Consider the following 19,130-nt stretch of genomic DNA (forward strand, 5'->3'; position numbering starts at 1 on the left):
CAGCATGGAGCTCCATGAGCTCCTCATCCCACAAGCTAGCAGCCTTGTGTGTGTTTGTTTTTGCTCCGCTCAGGCTCTCTCCTTGCGGAGCTTATCAGATGCTTTCTCAATTTTGTGTTTCTACATGACTTTAAAAAATGCAGGGGGTTGTAAAATGGCAGCAGGCAATGGCATAGTCAAATGGAAGGAAAATCTATGACTGGACAGCTGGATGGATAGATATGATTCTGATGATTATAGTTTTCACATAAAGCACAGAAATTCTGACACCCAGACTGATTAACTAATTTGGATTATAATTTACCTGAGGTGTAATGTGCCTTTTCACAGGGGGTCTGTACCATGTAATCCTGTAGATTCCATTTCAGATATTATGAAGCACATGGCTAAAACGCAGTGGAATATACAGTTACACTAAACAGAAGACTGGCTATTTCCACCTTTTAGGTTTGTTATGGTCTGATGTTATGGTTTTTGTGTTATGTTGTAAAAATTGTTGTGGTCCCAAATAAGCTTACAAATTGAGAAGAAAAAACAAAACAAAACACATATAGACAAAGCTGAAAACCCCATTATATTACTTTGTTGACCAAAATGGAAATGAGAAGTAAAATGTTCTAGCTTGCCTTCAATGCAAAACCATTTCCAATGAGCAAAGGTCTGAAATAAACTGTTATTCCTGTTCATGTCTTATTCGTTTAGGTCTTTTCTCCTAAACAAAGATGGAAATCCTAACAAGCGCAATGTACACAATGAGACATCTCTGCACCTCCTCTGCATGGGGCCCCAGATCCTGACCTCGGAAGGGGCACTGCAACCTCGGATTTCACGGCCATATGAGGATGAACAGCGTCGGGCAGAATGTCTACATATGATCCTGTCATGGACCGGAGCAAAGCTGGACCATGGAGAGTATGAGAGTGCTGATATCAATGCCACCGACAACAAGAAAAACACCTGTCTGCACTACGCTGCTGCCTCAGGCATGAAGATTTGTGTTGAGGTGAGATTCCAGAGTCCTATGCATACTTTTCAGTCTGGGCTAATGTAAAATATTCACTAGTATGACATTTATTAGATAAAAATCAAAGGCTTCATAGATGGAAACTGAGGAGCTTCACTAAGACAGGGAACAATTTTAGTGGAAGGAAGATAAAAGGGGCCAGAGGAGCCCCGATGTTTACACACATTATTCAATATCTGCCCTTTTGTACTATGAATATTTGCAGGATAGTCGCTGGTGTATGGCCTTGTTGTAGATCCAGTTGCAGCCATTGTAAATGGATGATAATTTGCATGGCCGTGTGGTCACATCCATTATATTTAGTTTGATCAAAGCCCGGCTTGGATGTAGTTGTGGGACCGTGCTGTCTGCAACAGTACATCTTTATTAATTCCTTGGATAGGATGCATCACATATAAAAGTCAAATAAATTACTATGGTGTGTTTCCCAATATGTGCCTTTGTGAAGACTTGAGCTTAGTTTTGGAATGGATTTTGTGTATAAACCTAGCTGTGTAATCCCCATGATTAAGGATTTAGTGTACAGTATGAACACTTATTAGATAGATTCAACTGTGTCTGCACAACTAATTGTAGATGATCAAATTACAATCCACTATCATTTATTTCAATTCTTTTGATTCATAGTTATGCAACATTTGTGCTGTTAAAGAGACTCAGCTTTTGTGAGAAATGCTCATATTTCAATGTTCAGAAGCACCTCAGTAACAGTCAAGACACTGTGTCACCACTTTTAAGAAATGTTGCACTTCTGTAGGACAAATGACTACACTTTATGAATATTAATTTAATATTTTAATACCTTGTTAGATTAGGGCACCAAATCTTTTATAAAAGACTACACTCTAATGATGAATTTATTAATCCAAGTTATTAATTCAGTTTCGATCTGAAGGAATGGAATTCCGCAGTTCACTGAGTTACTGGAAATGAAAGAGAACAAAGCTTACATGAGAAATAGCCTGTTCTAAGCTAAATAAATGTATTTACAATATGGACAACAGGGAAAATGATAGAGATGAAAAATGCATTGGGTCGGTGGGGAGTCATTCTGCCCCTCAATGCATGGAATCAAAGTTTAGTTTTTTAAATCATGAATATTCTGAGTTCCTCAGAGCAAAACATCTCTTCAGAATGTGTGGTTTGGACTTGTGGGCACTATACTTCTAAAAGTGAACACTTATGTTTATGCACAAATGCATAAATCTGCTTATGGGTTCTGAAACTGGGGAATTACAAGTAACATCCATGACCACATGATTTTTATATCTGAATAATTGTGATTATATTTTTACAGTTTGAGGTATATCAAACTACATATATAACCAGTGAACTGTAATACATTAACTATATAGCATCTGCCCATTTTTCTAAGACAAAATTTGCCTTTCTTTTCACTTGCTCAGCTCCTGCTGCAGAGAGATGCGGACCTGTTTGCAGAGAATGAAAACCGTGAGACTCCATGTGACTGTGCAGAGAAGCAGCACCACAAGGACTTGGCCTTGTGCCTAGAGTCGCAGATGGTCTTCTCTCTTGCCCCTGAGGCAGAGGGTATCGAGGCAGAGTATGCTGCTCTCGACCGAAGAGAGGTACAGAATAATATATCAAGAGGTAGTGGGTATACAGCTTTCAGTTTGTCACCATCAACTTGTGTCGGCCACAACATGTCCATACCAAATGTCTGTGTATCTCGTCCATTATTGTTGAAAAATCTAACAAAGACCCATCATTGTTATTGCACTTTTAGATAAAACTCTTTTGAGTAAGCTACCCTAGATACTCAAACCCACACAGGGGTGACAAACCCTAAGCCTTAGAGTACATCATTTGTTGTTTGTTGTTCTGTTGTTGTAGGTCTTCTTTAAATCAGGCATTATTTGACTCTAGTCCAGTGTTTAAAATGTTGCTAGAAATGTCCTGGCCAGCCCATCACTTTCCACACACAGACACAGACACACATGCACACACAAATTAATCACACAAATGCGTGTGCCATAAGGCATGTGACTTCTATCATCAACAGTCTGTTTGCTCATTAAGCCGGGCTTAGTCACGTGTCACCAATCGTCTTTATTTGATTTTCTTTTAATAATTCTGTTCTCTTTTTCCTATCTTTCTTTCTATTCCCTTTCCTTCCCTTCGGCCTCTTCCCCTGATTTCACCCTTTTACATTCTCTCTACTCTTTAATTTTCTTTGCCAACCTGTCCTGTTCCTTTTTGCTCCCTTATCTCTGTTCCTTCTCTCCACTCTTATTCTCCTCTTGTCATCACCCTGTCTGCATCTTGTCTCTACTCTATCCTTTCCTTTCCCCTGCCATCTTTTCTAGCTGTATGAAGGCCTGCGGCCTCAAGACCTACGGAGGCTGAAGGACATGCTGATAGTGGAAACAGCAGATATGCTTCAGGCCCCTCTCTTCACTGCAGAGGCTTTGCTTCGGGCCCATGGTACTACTAAACACACACAGACAAACACTTGGCCACATGCTAGTATCTGTTAATTCTTAAAGGTACTCTACCTAATGTCTTTTCAGCTGCTAGAGGGTTTAGTGAGACTCAGGCTCATTTTTTACTTGATTTATCAGACTGCATGTAAAATCTTGATTAATGGACCTTTAAAATGACCATCAAGGTAGCTTAGTGGTTAAAACAATATTATGTACAGTATACAAGAGGGCTGCAGCTGTTGATTATTTTAGAAGTTGAGTATTCTGATTAATCCCTTGATTAATTGAGTAATTGGATAAGAAACTACACTATTTTGCATTATTAAAGAGCAAGAGTAAATATCCAAAATAGAAAATAAGACATCTCATAAAAAGAATAACTAATTCTAATTGGTTTCCTCTTTAGAAAAGTCAACATTTTTATTGCTTAAATTGCAATAATCTATGTTCGAACTAATTTAGTGCATTTAAGTCCCTTATTATATCCTGAGTTTTAAAAAGCCCACACCACTTGATTTTTTTTTCTGGGGTATTTTATGCATCACTGTGAAGGCCTGTGTGTATGTGACTGTGTACGGCAAGACATTTTTACATTTAGACAATGGAATGGATATATATTGCAGATACCTGTAATTCAGGTCTTCCTAGTGAAGAACATTTCAGATATCCACAACGTCATTCTTTCTAGGACAAATAATATCACTTTTGCCATCCATGTGCATCCAGAATTTTTATTCTGGATATCTGAAATAGCAGTTATCATCAAGAAGAACATGCATTTCTGAAGTTAGTTGTTACTAGTCATTTTCATTTACAAAATTATTTTAAATCATTTAATACATTTTTTGCAGATATCCACAATGCATTTGTGGATATCTGCATCCACAAATGCATTGTGCTGCTTTTAAAAAATAATGTTGTGAATAATTAAAACATCATTTGTCATAGGAACAATGAGTCTCATCTTCCTAAGTGTTTTCTTAAATTATTTCATAGGTTGTTCTTAAGAAAGGTCCTAAAAAAGTCTGCATCTGATTCATCAACGCAATCTTAAACTGCAGAATTGTTCCCACCTGTGTTCTTATAGCGATGAATCCCATGTGTTATTAAGTTGAAAGCATGTGCCAGTTGCTCTTAATAGCATAGGTTAACATCCCACCAATGCCCATAAAAAGGCACGAGACTGCAGGGCCACGTGCACACATTTCACACACAAGCAGAAAAGAGAAAGCCAGGAATGCGCCATTGTTCTCAGATGCGGTGCTGGACAACCAGATGCTTACACACTGTCCAAAATATCTAAGAGACATTTAAAGAAATTAACAGAAATTAGAAATGAAGACATACACATAAATGTGTTTGCTTTTCCTAGTTCTAAGATACAAATATTCACACTGTTAAATTTAGATTAACTTTAATTGTTTGTTTTTAAGCTTTTAATTGCTTGCTGTAATTTTTAGTGTAGTGTTTTTAAAAGACCACAATACTTTGTAAAATAATGGGAAAAATATTAAATAAATAATGAAATAATGTGAAAAAACTGTTATTGTAACTTAAATCTTATAATATCACATAACTGGAGAACTGAAGAAAACTAAATAACCAGTTATTTCACACAAATGTCAGTGCTCAAATGTGCAGAAGTGCACTCTTGAGTGTGCATAGTTTCTGTTCTGACCTAAGAACAAATCCCAAATAAAACATTAGTGAATGCCCATATCTTTGTGAAAACTTTGTAAGTAGGTTTTACAAACACGTTTGTTCTTAACGGTTGGTGAAAGAGACCCATTGACAGTGAAGATCATCATAATCATAATACCATGAATGGTATTAGAGCAGCTTTAATGCATTCTCCCACTGACTGTAGCATTTTGTTTTCTGTGATTATTTTCTTAGCTAGTTACTTGGAGAGCATTTTGTTTTCTGTGATTATTTTCTTGAACAAACCCTAGCTAGTTACTTGGAGACATCATAACTATCCACCATATTGATTTACATTCTTAACCAGAAATTACATCTAACCTTAAAAAAATACATTTTTTAAACTATCCACCATATTGATTTACATTCTCAACCAGAAATGACATCTAACCTTAAAAAACATACATTTTTTGCTAGCTCTCATCTTAACTAGCAGTAATACTGATTCACAGCATCTGTTACACATCATTTTTTTTTCGTGGGTACCTGACCCAGTCCAGGACTCTGCTTCCCATAACCTTCACCTGGCATACCCTCATAGGCTGATGTGGGGTGTTCGGCTTTGCTTTTCAATTATTTTTCCCTGTGTCTTTTTCTAATTAGACAAGGGCGAGGCTGTGCTCCACACACACACATGCCAACACTCACACACATACAACTGAGCAGAGGACATGAGTCAAGGCTCACAGTGCTCCTTAGTGCAGCTAAATCTGCCATTAATGGAGACTGTATGAGCAGTTTATCAAACAGCTGCTGAACAAGCAGAACACAAGCTTCCAGAAATGTGACATCTTCACTGCTTTGCCTTTAGTCCGCTAGCTCAAGTCCCTGTTTTATCTGTAAACCAACAAGTGAAGTCCTCGATAGTTTCACGTCTAAACCAGCGAGTGTGTGTTTACATGCAGTGCTTATAATGCTAATAGTTGAGATATGAAGATGCTGACATAAAATCAATCACGGGCTACAGCTCTGTCTGTACCCACTGTACTTTCCTGGAACTTCATTTCTGTACTTACCCCCAGAAGGGTGCTGAAATTTTGCACAGTGTAATTTCTCCACAGTGGAAACAAATGCAGAACCAGGGACGAATGTTACATGGCCTGTCATGTTTCGGGAGGTCTCTATGATGGACATACCCATAAGTGTGTCTTTACAGATTATATTCCAGGCATGCAATGTATGAAAGTAGTCTAGAGTGACAAGGTGTAGCTCATATAGTGTGTAGGGGTTCAGAGTAGAACCACTGTTTCTTCACATTGAAAGGAGCCAGTTGAGGTGGTTTGGGCATCTCATCAGGATGCCTCCAGGGCACCTCTCTTTGGAGGTTTTCCGTGCATGTCCAACTGGTAGGAGACCCCGTGGTAGACCCAGCACACGCTGGAGAGATTATATATCTCATCTGGTCTGGAAATGCCTCGGAATCCTGCCAGAGGAACTGGGAAATGTTGCTGGGGAGAAGAACGTCTTGACTATCTTGCTGAGCCTGTTGCCACTACTACCCGATCTTGGATAAGCAGAAGGAAATGGATGGATGGATCGATGGTGTGTAGTACATATAATTCTGTCCAGTCAGTTTCAAGTTAACAAATATGTTTTACATATCTAACAACAAATCAATCCGAAACACTTATTACCAATAGGTAAAATCACTGAAAGCCTTTTAACTTGGGGAGTGTGAAGGATTTCATTTCGCCACATTGTTCATGCCCACAAACATCAGTCACATACTGAATAACTGAATAGCTTCACTTAACAGTGTCATTTGATTTTAAGATGATGAAAACCTTTACTCCACCTAATTTGAAATTACCTCAGATTATGTTAGGAAACTTCAGAAATGTGTCACAGTTGCGGGTTGATTTTCTTTAAAATACCCTAACTCAGTGGACTGAGTGGCTGGCTGTGCAGCTGTGTGTGCTACATATCAGACATACTTTTGGAAGCTTAGAGGGGAGAGTGACCCCAGAATGGTGCTATATTTACTCACCTCTATCATGGGAATGCTGTCTGTCTGTCTGTTTAATAGGCATGGTCCATTTCAGTATTTATTTGTTAGTTTCCAGAAAAGGGGGTTTTAGACTTGTATATCAATTTCTTGTTAAAACATAATAATAATTATATTTTCAGTTTTCTTATCACAATTCTTGGTGCTTTCCCACTAAAATGCCAGCCTGTCGCTCTTTCTATACTTGTGATCATTTGTATTTCCCAGCTAATTTTTGATATTTAAGAGTAAATGTGAAAACTTTTAATTTCAGAATCCCCTTAATGGCCAAAGGCATGAAGATAGGGTCATAGTCATTGATGAATTTTAATTTAATGGAGATGAGGGAAATTGTTGCAATATTCATTATCTAAACGAGGCCATTTACAGTCTGAGGCTTTTGACTGGTGAGGAAATGTGTCTCCCGGCTGATAATGGCCTAATTGCACAGTTGACCTTCTTGTTCCTTATTTTATTGGGGGACGGGAGGATGGGGGGACTTTTTTGTAGGAACATTTGGGCTCAGGCACAGTCCACAAGTCACACAGCATTTTTACTGAATAGCTCTCAGACCTGTTCTTTGATATCAAACAGCTATTCTAAAACAGAAAACCAGATGGCAGCAGGTCTGTGGTGTTTGGAGTTTGAAAGGCTTAGGTGGTCTAGTTGCCACTGCTGTGGGATTCGTGTGGGTTTTGGTGGATTCACCATTGTGCTTAAGCAGTCCTTACAAATATAAGATGGGATGAACAGAAAAAAATGTTGAATAATGTGAATACTTCCTTGCATGGATGAAATAAGAATCCTAGCCTGAATGGAAATTCTTCTATGTGTTGTTTTTGGATTAGAATACACAGTTTTTGTATCAGCCCTGTGATTCTAGATCAGAGGTGCTATGTTTTTAGAGGTTTTGTGTAACTGGGTGTTTGTGTCTGTCACATGGATGAAGGAAGTTGTATTTAAAAATTCTGGAGCTCATGTTTCTTTAAAGGACCAACCCTACTGGCCAAGTTTTATGTCCCAGACTTTTATTACATTGTTCATTTGTCTGACAGCAGAAATCTCTTTTCCCTCTTTACTGTCATCCAAACTTGTTCTTCATACTTCATTGTTATGTGCTCATAAAAAACTTTTAGGTTTCTCATTTACTTTGATTACATTTTTTAATTAACTTTTTTTTCTCCTCGCTTATATGTTTATTTTTTTGCATCAGACTGGGACAGAGAGAAGCTCCTAGAGGCCTGGATGAACAATGCGGAGGAATGTTGCCAACGCTCAGGGGTTCATATGCCCAACCCACCTCCAAGTGGCTGTAATGCCTGGGACACCTTGACCTCACCCCGGACGCCACGCACCACCCGCTCCTCTATCACCTCCTCAGACCAAATCAGCCTCATGCCTGCCGATGAGGAGTGTTCTCTGGTGAGAGGCACCTTTAGGCTCCCTTTCGCCAGTGTTTGCCAGATTAAATAAGGAGTAAAGAGAGAAACTGAAGTGGGCTTAGTTCTTCTACAAGGGCACAGTTCATATGTGCCACTTGCAACATTGCACTGGAATCAAGTTTTACCAAGAACAGTTGCACAGAAAGTTTAACTGTAGTAATCAGTGAAGAGCCATCAGATGAATGAACCTCAGGATGAGTGGTCCCAGGGAGCAGAATGTTTTCCTGGCCAAGAAGCTACTATAGCAGCAGAGGATAAAATTAGCACTGAAGCACATAATGTTGCATTTTTTTCCCCCAACATTATATTGCTAGCAGCCTCTCACACAAACGCAAATAGGGCTTCCTCTGCTCCTAAGAACTGTACTGTGCCAGTCGATCGGGTCTATTCAAGGGCCTGTTTAAAGGTTACAGCTGATTGTATCACATTCTGCTCTTTCACAAATCAGTACTTAAGTTGTCAAACTACACTGCCTCCTTTGTAAGGGTCAGTCTTTCACTGTAACAAGTTGAGTGTGTGTTTGTCCCTGTTTGTGTCTGTTTGTGTTTCAAGTTTCTGTGAGTGTGATAAAATGCATCTGATTACAGAATAGGAATCAGTAAACCACATGCTAAGGAGTGGTCGTCATCGTCGTGGCCTGGTTTCACTTCTGTTTTGTCCCGAATCAACCATTATGATTACCATTCTGTATGTTTAGGCACACTGCCAGTCTCTCTCAAAAAAGTGTGTGGGTCTTCATTCGAAGGGTTATGCCAGATAATACATGAATTGTAATGGAGGGCCTTTTGAAAGTGTACAGAGAGTTTTAAGAATTGCTCAGAATATTTTATGGCAGCGGTTATTTTTCTAGATCTTGAACCAGTTTGCACTGTGGCCTTAAGTCAGATTGTATCTTTTTACTTTTTGTCTTACAGTGTGGTATCTGCATGTCTTCCATCTCAGTCTTTGAGGAACCGGTTGACATGGCCTGTGGCCACGAGTTCTGCAGAGCATGCTGGGAAGGGTATGCTGTAATTTGGTTTGGCTTGGGGATTCTGTGGATTGGATTAGGATGTCTTTAATATTCATCCACTGAAATTGCTCATAGGTTTCTGTGTAGCTACTCACTGTCTCAAGTTTATGTATACCTCCTCAGGTTTCTAAATCTCAAGATCCAAGAAGGTGAAGCTCACAACATCTTCTGCCCAGCCTACGACTGCTACCAGCTAGTTCCTGTGGAAGTCATAGAGAGTGTGGTGTCTAGAGAGATGGACAGGCGCTATCTGCAGTTTGACATTAAGGTAAATGAGATGGAAAACGTAGCTGTTAACACAGTGACCGTGAGCCCACACAGAGTGTTGAAATTATATTAGCACTCTGAGAAATAAACACACACTCCTGCAGTTCAGTTTCAATGTAGAGCAAACACTGGGATCACTGGTCATCATTTGGTTGACATGGAATATCACAAAGCCGCAAACACCAGTAGAAGTAAAGAGATATTATTGGACATGAAACGTGAGCCATATAGTTCAGATTTCATATGAAATCCTATTTACTATAGTCTGTTTAGAGGCTGTTTTCATCCAGTGATACTACAAGTTCTATAGTCAGTTTTTAATGGCAAGTTACTTTTCACCCACCCTGTATAACAAGACTATAACTTGACAATGGGGTGTGACTTTTCTTGGCTAGTAGCAGAGAACAGTAGAATGACTGTAGCAGATATTAGCGATAGGCAAAATGGTTGTACTTTAGTCATTTTTCCACATTAATCAGAACAATATTCTTTTTTGGGCTAGTACACATGTTCAAGATCCTCTGAGGTTGTCACACATACTGTCTGTTAGGCACAATGGCATCTAACTTAATTTACTAATTAATTTTTTTCCTATCAACTGAATCTCTGCTGTCTGAGATTCCTCAGGCCTGACAGCTCTGAGGGGGATTAGCTTAGCTTTGTGAATTACAAATGACAGTTGGGCCAACAACAAGACAACAAACTTAATAGTTTACTGGGGCATCTTGTTAAATGCTTCAGTGATGCTGAAATGGGAGCTGTCACCAACCTCTTGAAAATCTTTATAGAGGTCGGTGTGCTGGTCCTCCAGGCGTTTGCTGAATTTGTTGTTAGTACTGCTGTATAGCAATACTACAGAGCAATGCTGTTTTCTTTGTCAACCAAAAACGGTCACGCAGGCTCTGCTCTTGTCACATGTAATGAGCTAAGTCCATAGCAAACCCTGTAATATACCTCAGTCTGTTGTTAGTGTAAAATTCAACAGGAGCAAGACGAATGACGAGATGCAGACAGCACTGTGAGTCAGTGAGTGACAGGAGGAGGGGTTGCAGACACCGCACCTGAGTGTGTGTGTGTGTGTGTGTGTGTGTGTGCGCGCACGTGTGTAAATTCGCTGTCAGAGAGATGAGAGAGGCAGAAAGCGCAGGTGGTATCGGTGTATCAATACTACGTAAAATGAGTGTTGAAACATTTTCAAATATTCAGAATCTGTCCATCGAAAAATCAATATTTTTGACAGCACTAATCTGCCACTTTAGTTCCTAGCTGAAGGTGTGCATCATGGCAGGGGACATAGGGTAAATCCCATTTCCCTTAATTGCATCCATGTTTTCCTTACTTGCATCGTTTTCTTGTCTTAGTCCATGTAAGATGTGGAAAAAATGTGAGGAGAGAGGAATCAAGGAGAAACATTTTACAGACACGAGATGTCCTTTCCTCTGCTCCTTCATATGAAGGGTCCAATCACCAACAGATTTCCGACACAGGGGTGTGTTAGTTCATAAAGGACTTTCTGAAGGGTCCAATCACCAACAGATTTCCTACACAGAGGTGTGTTAGTTCATAAAGGACTTTCACATAGGATGCTCTTATGTGTCCTGCTCAAGACTCCACCAGGCAACCTCATTGCTCCTTGCTCTTCAGAGCAGGAACAAGAGTTTTTTAACATTCTTCAAGATGGCTGACCAGATGAACTTCTGGGTCGAGTGAGGAATGATAAAATAAGGGAACTGGGATTTACACATGATCCTGCGTAATTTGAAGGGCAGATGTAGTCTGTTCCACTTTGGTTTTGACTGGATTTTTTCCCATGTCAGTTACTGTTTACACAAGGGCTGACCTGAGCTTTTCACACATACATAACTGACCAGAGTGACAAGTCAACAACCATAATGCTTATTAATCACGCATACAATAAAATCTGCCAGTACCAGAGACTGTATTAGCAGTTTATTGGGCAGCTGTTGAACAAACAAAAATACAAACTTGCAAAAAAGTGACGTCTTTGCCACTTTGCCTCCCTTCCACTTGGTGATGGCCTGATTTACCTCTAAACCAACCAGTGAAGTCACTTGCTGAAAAGAGGTCCACCCTTCCCAAGACAGTCATTTTGAAATATTTTTTTTAATCTTTATTACTCATACTCTTTAAACTTTTTAAAAATATTTTATTTATTCAGATCACATGCATGTGAACCATTGCAATCGTTAAAAAGGAAATTAACACCAACAAGATTATGTCAGTGATCTTCCCAATGTTGTGGCAGAAACAAATACAATACAGTCACCCTCACAAAATAGATTGTTGAATTGACCATTAATTTTAGCCTTATGTTTCTGCTTTTGTTATAGGCATTTGTGGAGAACAATCCAGCAATCCACTGGTGTCCCGAGGCGGGGTGTGAAAGGGCGGTGCGACTGAACACTCAGGGTCCCGGGACCTCCACCTCGGATACTCTTAGCTTTCCATTCCTTCAGGCTCCTGCTGTAGATTGTGGCAAGGGCCACCTCTTCTGCTGGTAAATATTTTATATACTTTAGTGCTACAGTAAAAGGTGTCCAACAGCTGGCCTGGAGTTTGTCAAACAGCACTAACAAATCAGAGAGCATAAGACAGAAATCTAGCCGGCTGATTAGAACACCAAGGACTTTGGTGTAAACTAGGTACTGGTTCATGATCCAAATTAGAATAGCTAATAGCAGTCTTTATGCTATCCTAACCTAATTTTCTTGTTAAATGTGGAAAATAGTATAAATAGTTATAAATAATTTTTACTACTCTTTGTTCCCATATGTACACCATGTTTGCTTGGATGCATAAAACCACTGGAGGGTGAAGTGAATAGCATTGATTATCTCATTACAATGGCACCTGTCAAGGGATGGAATATATTAGGCAGCAACACATGTTTGAAGCAGGAAAAATGGTTGAGCATGCAGATCGGAGTGCCTTTGACAAGGGCCAAATTGTGATGGTTAGACATCTTGGTCAGAGCATCACCAAAACAGCAGGTCCACTCTATGTAGAGTGGTCATTACCCACATAAAGGGGTCCAAGGAAGGACAACCAATGAACGGGTGACAGGGTTAAGGCTCACTGATGTGCATGGTGAGCGAAAACTAGCTGGTCCAATCCCACAGGAGAGCTACTGTAGCACCAAACTGCTGAAAAAGACAGGTTGCAGGACACACAGTGCATTGCAGCTCGCTGTATATGGGGCTGTGTAGAACAGGGTACACATACTGACCCCTGTCCACTGCTGAAAGTTCCTACAGTGGGCGCATGAGTGTCAGACTGGACCATGAAGCAATGGAAGAAGGTGTCCTCGTGTAATGAATCACATTTTCTTTTACATTATGTGGACCATTGTTGTTTACCTGAGGACAAGATGGCACCAGGAAGAAGGCAAGTCGATGGAGGCAATGTGATGCTCTGGGCAATGTCCTGCTGGGAAACTTTGGGTCCTGGCATTCATATGGATGTTACTTTGACACATACCACATATGTAAACATTTCAAGGTGTTGCTTAGCCCTTCAAAATGATCAGATCTCAATCCCATCAAGCTTCTGTGGGTTCTGCTGGAAAAACAAGTCCAATTTATGGAGGCCCTGCCCCACCTCACGACTTAAAGGATCTGCTGGGCATACATACCTCACTACGCTGGTTCCTGAAAGTGGCCTTAAGGTTCACTTGTCAAGTTCACTCATTTGATAATCGAAACTGACACAGGTCCAACATGTAGATTTCCCTTGACATGAGAAATGGGTTCAGTTAAAAGGCAGATAAAGATTATGATGTTTACAGTCTTGACAGTGTCTCTGGGAATGTGCTTTCATTATTTGTCTTAATTTCATATGGAGTCAAGAAGCAGAATGTTTGCTTCAGTATAGTTGAATTCATCTCCAGCCTGTAACTGTCTTTGTGTATTCCAGGGAGTGTCGAGGCGAGGCCCATGAACCCTGTGACTGTGAGACCTGGAAGATGTGGCTACAGAAAGTCACTGAGATGAGACCTGAGGAATGTAAGTATTAATATTAATATACTTCTTTTACTTTTTGGGTGTGTTTCAGACAAAGTAACAGCTGCATTTATAAACTGTATAGTGTTCTGACTTAAACTTCCAATTTAATGCTCTTTTTAGACATAATGTAGAATGTTTTTAAAGAATAATTACAGAGTCTCTGCATATTTAACTTATTTTAATTTATCTTTCAGTCTTTATACCAGTATAATTGTACCAAGCTACTGAGAAGTTGAGTTTAGCTAATTCTTGGCTGAATTTGCTTCTTTTTCTATTTTTTGGGGTTGTAGTCAAGTGATTGATTTGGAGCTAAATTGTTTGGAACTCAACCACAGTAATTACAAAGTGTTCAGCACTAAGCCAATTAAAATCCACCACATTGATAATAAATTATTAATTAAAATGAACAACCCACTCATTGAAAGTACACAATCTTTAGAAGCAGTAATTGGACTGTGGGCAATCTAACAGATGATTTAAGATGACCTAAGTCACTCCAAAGTGCCAGTTTGTTGATGTGACATTAGATAGATAAAAGCAATTATTTTGTTTTGGAACCATTTCCCCTTCGATTTCCCAAGATTCTGTTTTATCTTGGCATTTTAAACAGCACATCAGAGGTGCTTTGATAATAGCCAATTATTCTCTGTGTGGGTGTGTGGGTGTGGGTGTGTGTGGGTGTGTGTGTGGGTGGGTGGGTGCAAGAGCATCTTGAGAGATGTTAGCAAAATATATAAGCAATACACATTAGTCAAGCAGGACAATTTTCCACTCAGTGCAGTGGTCTGTTTAGCTGCTGTGGTAATAGCCATTCTCATTCTGTCTCATTATGCCTTTATTTGTTCTGTTTATCTTCCCCTCCTCCTCTGGAAGTGGCTGGTGTGAGCGAAGCTTACGAAGATGCAGCCAACTGCTTATGGCTGCTCACTAACTCCAAATCCTGTGCCAATTGCAAGTCCCCAATACAGAAAAATGAGGGCTGCAACCACATGCAGTGTGCTAAGGTGAGTTGGGCTGGGGGGTTCACACACCTGTCTTATTAATGCAGTAGGTATTTGAGAGGCTGTTCTTGCCACTAATGAGTAGGTTGTTTTCTGCTTGGGCAACTTCCCTGAATGAAAAATGTGTGTATTGGACACAATCTACTGCTGTTTAAATTTAAACTCAAAAAGTAGCCATAACCTCTAATCTGGACTGAAAGTATTTTGGAAGTGTTTTCTACATGCATCTCATGCCTGTCTCACGCTGCAGATAGAAATCATATCAAATGTGTCAGTCCACACTGAATCGATGAGACACATGTTCCTGACACTTTATATCTGTTTTTCTTTGCTTTTGCTGTGTTAAGTGAAGCGTAGTCTTCACAGTCAGCCATTTAAATCATACAAATCCCATTGTTTTCTGTTTCTACTGGAATCTATTACGACTGATCAGGCTGCTTTCTTTCTTTTTCACTTTTGCCCTCTGTAATGAGCCGGGGAAAATCATATGCCCTTTTATCATATTAAGAACACTGTTATCAGTAGTTAAAGACATTCAAGACTGATCTCCAAGGACACCTGTCTTAGATTGAATATAATCTTTGACTTATTTCACCTTTTGATAACAGGACAAAAATCCCCCTCTAATAACACACATCAGCAAGCTCTCAGCAAGATGCCTCAATGAACTCTGCCTTGCTAATAATTAGTTTACAGAATAGCAAAACTGACAACTGACCTATGTTTGCTCTTTGTTGAAATTACATTAGTTCTAGTAAATTAATAGGATCGCTATAGAACAAAGGCATCGCTCTATTATTTTAAATTCAACATACCGTAAAATCCGGACTGTTGAGCGCACCTGACTATAAGCTGCATCCACTAAATTTAATAAGAAGAAAAAATTTGTACATATATAGGCCACACTTGTCTATAAGCCGCAGGTGTCCACGTTGTAACATGAGATATTTACACAGAAAGATGTTACACAGCTTTTGTCGTTTTTTTGGATTGAGTCAGTTCGTCACGCTGCCTTCTCCACCGTCTCACCATCCATCCACTGATGCCAAGCTTACATGCAGCAGCTCTATTTCCTTCTTCGACAGCCAGATCGATCGCCTTTAACTTGAAAGCTGCATCATATGCATTTCTTTGTGCGTTTTCCATGATGAGGGTGTGTGCATGAAGCGCAAAATGACTGAGCTGAAGAATTTAGTGTGAGTGCATTTGATTTAATTCGAACAGTTTCATTGGTCCACTGTGAGCTGTTCGGTATTTTCATTGGTCTGATGTGACGAGGCTGAATGTATTGGCGGCATGAAGCTTGTTAGCCCGTAAAAATCCATAAATTAGCCGCATCATTGTTTAAGCTGCTGGGTTCAAAGCTTGTGAAAAAAGTAGCGGCTTATAGTCTGGATTTTGCGGTAGCTTGACTACAACATGCTGTAGTGTGTATATAAGTTAACATAGAGCCTCACTTTTCATGTTGTACACTCAGAAAATATATCTAATCACATTTAAGCTGCCAGGTTTTGTTATCTCTATAAGTGATTATTTTACAAATCCTGTTTTATGATGCAGTCATGGTCACAAACAATTAAACAGCTGCGAAACTAGTTATGTCCTGTAGTCCATCAGCAGCTTTTGTCTAAATGAGACAGACAAAAGAGTACTACATTGGTGATTGAGATTTTTTTTTAAAAGTCAGTGGTGGAGGGAGAAAGGGGTGAGTCTGATAATCACACAGTCATGTTGCCTGACTGTCTCTGTTACTACCACTTGCTGGAGGGCAGGCTATGAAAGGAGCACAGTGCAGTCATCCAGCCAGGCTGGTTTTGTCTCTGTGACAGCCCTGTCACTGTCTCCATCCCACTTAAAGAGGCTGAGTAGAGATGGAGATTAGTTTGGGAAGAATGGAACAGTTTTTCCCAAGCTGAGAGGCCATAGAGGGCTCAGCCTATTGACCTGTTATTACCTGTTAAGAAATGGCTTTACCCCTGTTGCTTGGAAACACAAGACTCATTGTTGCCAAGGAACATTGCTTTGGCTTCTCACTGCCATTTCCTTCCCTCTGGTGTGCTTCACACTTTTTATCTTAAGTCTCTCCATTTTACAGGCTGTCTTTTTGCGTGTCTTTCACCTTCCATTTATACCCCCTCTCTTTCACATTGTATTGATTTTTCTCAAGTGTCATGTAAGCATAGTGTTTCCAGGACAACAGAGGTCTCAGCCTTTAGGGTTTTGTGTTGCTGTGCCTAACTTGTCACACACAGAAGTACTTGAAACATGGGGAGAGAAATTACTTACACCCAAATAAGCTCCAGATTGGAGTGGCTGTAGTTGTTCTACAATATCCAATGGGACTTGAAGATCTCACATGTAGTGTGAGTGCCTTCTAGTGGCAGCAGGCTGTGAGGATTTGTCAACTGCCTGTGTTCTCTTTTAAACTCTGCCATTTGTAAAAGAAAAACATTGTATCAAGACTGAGATAGATCAAACAGACAGGTAAGAGATCCTCAGTGTCAGGTTAGCAGGTTTGGTAACTCTAAAGGTATCATTCACTTATAATTCAGTTTTTTTTCAGAGTAGTAAAAAGGGTATACAGTCTTTTTTAAGACTTTCTTTCATACTCACTGTTTTTGCTGTGTCAGAATAGCCAGGTGACAATCCACAAAAATCAACTGCATCATATGTCTGTGGGGAGGGATGATTTTCACATACCATAACATACTCACTTATTTTCTGGTACCTGGAACAGAATAAGTAATTGGCTATCCAGGTTTTGATGTGACAGATTGAAGTCTAATATTTCCATTCTCTCCCAATAGTGCAAGTATGATTTCTGCTGGATCTGTCTGGAGGAGTGGAAAAAGCACAGCTCATCGACAGGAGGCTACTATCGCTGCACCCGTTATGAGGTGATCCAGCAGGTGGAGGAGCAGTCCAAAGAGATGACTGAGGAGGTATATATAAACACACACACATGCACACGGAGCTGGACCTGTCTGTATTTTCAGATTGGCCTGTTGTTGACATATTTGATTTCCAATATCCCAATTGATTGATTGATCACTATAGTCAGGGCACACTACCATATCTCTCCAACTTACTTTCTCATCACACATTTTAAATGTCAGTATAGAGGATCTCACAGCACAGCTGTCATTAGCTTGTATTTTGGTTAATTTTATCACAGTGTAATGATCAAGAAATATATAGATCTTCTGTTCTCCTTCCCTCCATGCTTCCTTCTCCTTGTCTCTGTACCTCTCAAATCAAATCAAATTTTGTATGGAGACAAGTCCTTTGTCTGAGGCTAGGAGAAGATCATTGGTGACTTTCACCAATGCGGTTTCTGTACTATGATGGACTCTAAATCCTGACTGAAAATCCTCAAACAAATCATTCTTGTGCAAGTGGTCACATAACTGCTTTGCAACAGCTTTTTCAAGGATTTTGGAAATAAATGGGAGAGTGGATATTGGTCTATAATTAGCTAGGACACCTGGGTCAAGAGTAGGCTTTTTGAGTAGAGGTTTAATTACTGCAAGTTTAAAAGCCTGTGGAACATAACCTGTTAATAGAGAGAGGTTAATCACATCTAGTATGGATGTGTTGATTAGGGGAAAGACGTCTTTGAGCAGCCTGGTCAGGATGGGGTCCAGGAGACATGTTGATGATTTAGATGAAGCAATTGTTGAGGTCAACTCAGAGAGATCTATAGGGGAGAAGTAGTCCAAGTATAAATGAGGTCTTACAGATGTTTCTAAAGCCATTGTAGTAGATGGCACATCTGTGAGAGCTGTGGGAGTGGTCCGACCAATTTTTTCTCTAATAGTTGTGATTTTATTTGTAAAGAAGCTCATGAAGTCATTGCTGCTGAGATCTAAGGGAATGTTAAGCTCAACAGCACTGTGGCTCTTTGTCAGCCTGGCTACAGTGCTGAAAAGAAACCTGGGGTTGTTCTTATTTTCCTCAATCAGTGATGAATAAAATGCGGTTCTGGCACTATGAAGGACTTTCGTATATGTTATTAAACTATCTTTCCAGGCTATGAAAAACTCTGCTGACTTAGTGGAGCGCCACCTCCTTTTCATTATTCGTGATGCCTGCTTTAGGGAGCGAAGCTGCAAGCTGTACCACGGGGCTAGCCTCCTCTGTTTCACTACCTTCTTTTTCAGAGGGGCAATGGTATCAAGTGTATTACACAGGAAGGCTGCAGTACTATCAACAAGATTATCGATTTGGGTGGGA

At 39.9% G+C, this 19,130-nt stretch overlaps 1 protein-coding gene across 4 annotated transcripts in view; it reads left to right on the forward strand.

Moving 5' to 3' along the window:
- Nucleotides 1-19,130, forward strand: part of LOC109958243 (ankyrin repeat and IBR domain-containing protein 1) — a 37,680-nt gene that overhangs the window by 3,540 nt on the left and 15,010 nt on the right. For all 4 annotated transcript variants that reach the window (XM_020596754.1, XM_020596752.1, XM_020596751.1 and 1 more), the window contains exons 3-12: nt 703-1,003; nt 2,431-2,613; nt 3,352-3,469; nt 8,367-8,575; nt 9,510-9,598; nt 9,731-9,875; nt 12,226-12,392; nt 13,808-13,896; nt 14,770-14,900; nt 17,705-17,839. In XM_020596754.1, the coding sequence (XP_020452410.1) occupies nt 703-1,003; nt 2,431-2,613; nt 3,352-3,469; nt 8,367-8,575; nt 9,510-9,598; nt 9,731-9,875; nt 12,226-12,392; nt 13,808-13,896; nt 14,770-14,900; nt 17,705-17,839 (1,567 nt within the window). The remainder of the gene's footprint in view (nt 1-702; nt 1,004-2,430; nt 2,614-3,351; nt 3,470-8,366; nt 8,576-9,509; nt 9,599-9,730; nt 9,876-12,225; nt 12,393-13,807; nt 13,897-14,769; nt 14,901-17,704; nt 17,840-19,130) is intronic.

Source organism: Monopterus albus, unplaced genomic scaffold, assembly GCF_001952655.1.
Source record: "Monopterus albus unplaced genomic scaffold, M_albus_1.0 scaffold31.1, whole genome shotgun sequence".
Lineage (NCBI taxonomy): Eukaryota > Metazoa > Chordata > Actinopteri > Synbranchiformes > Synbranchidae > Monopterus > Monopterus albus.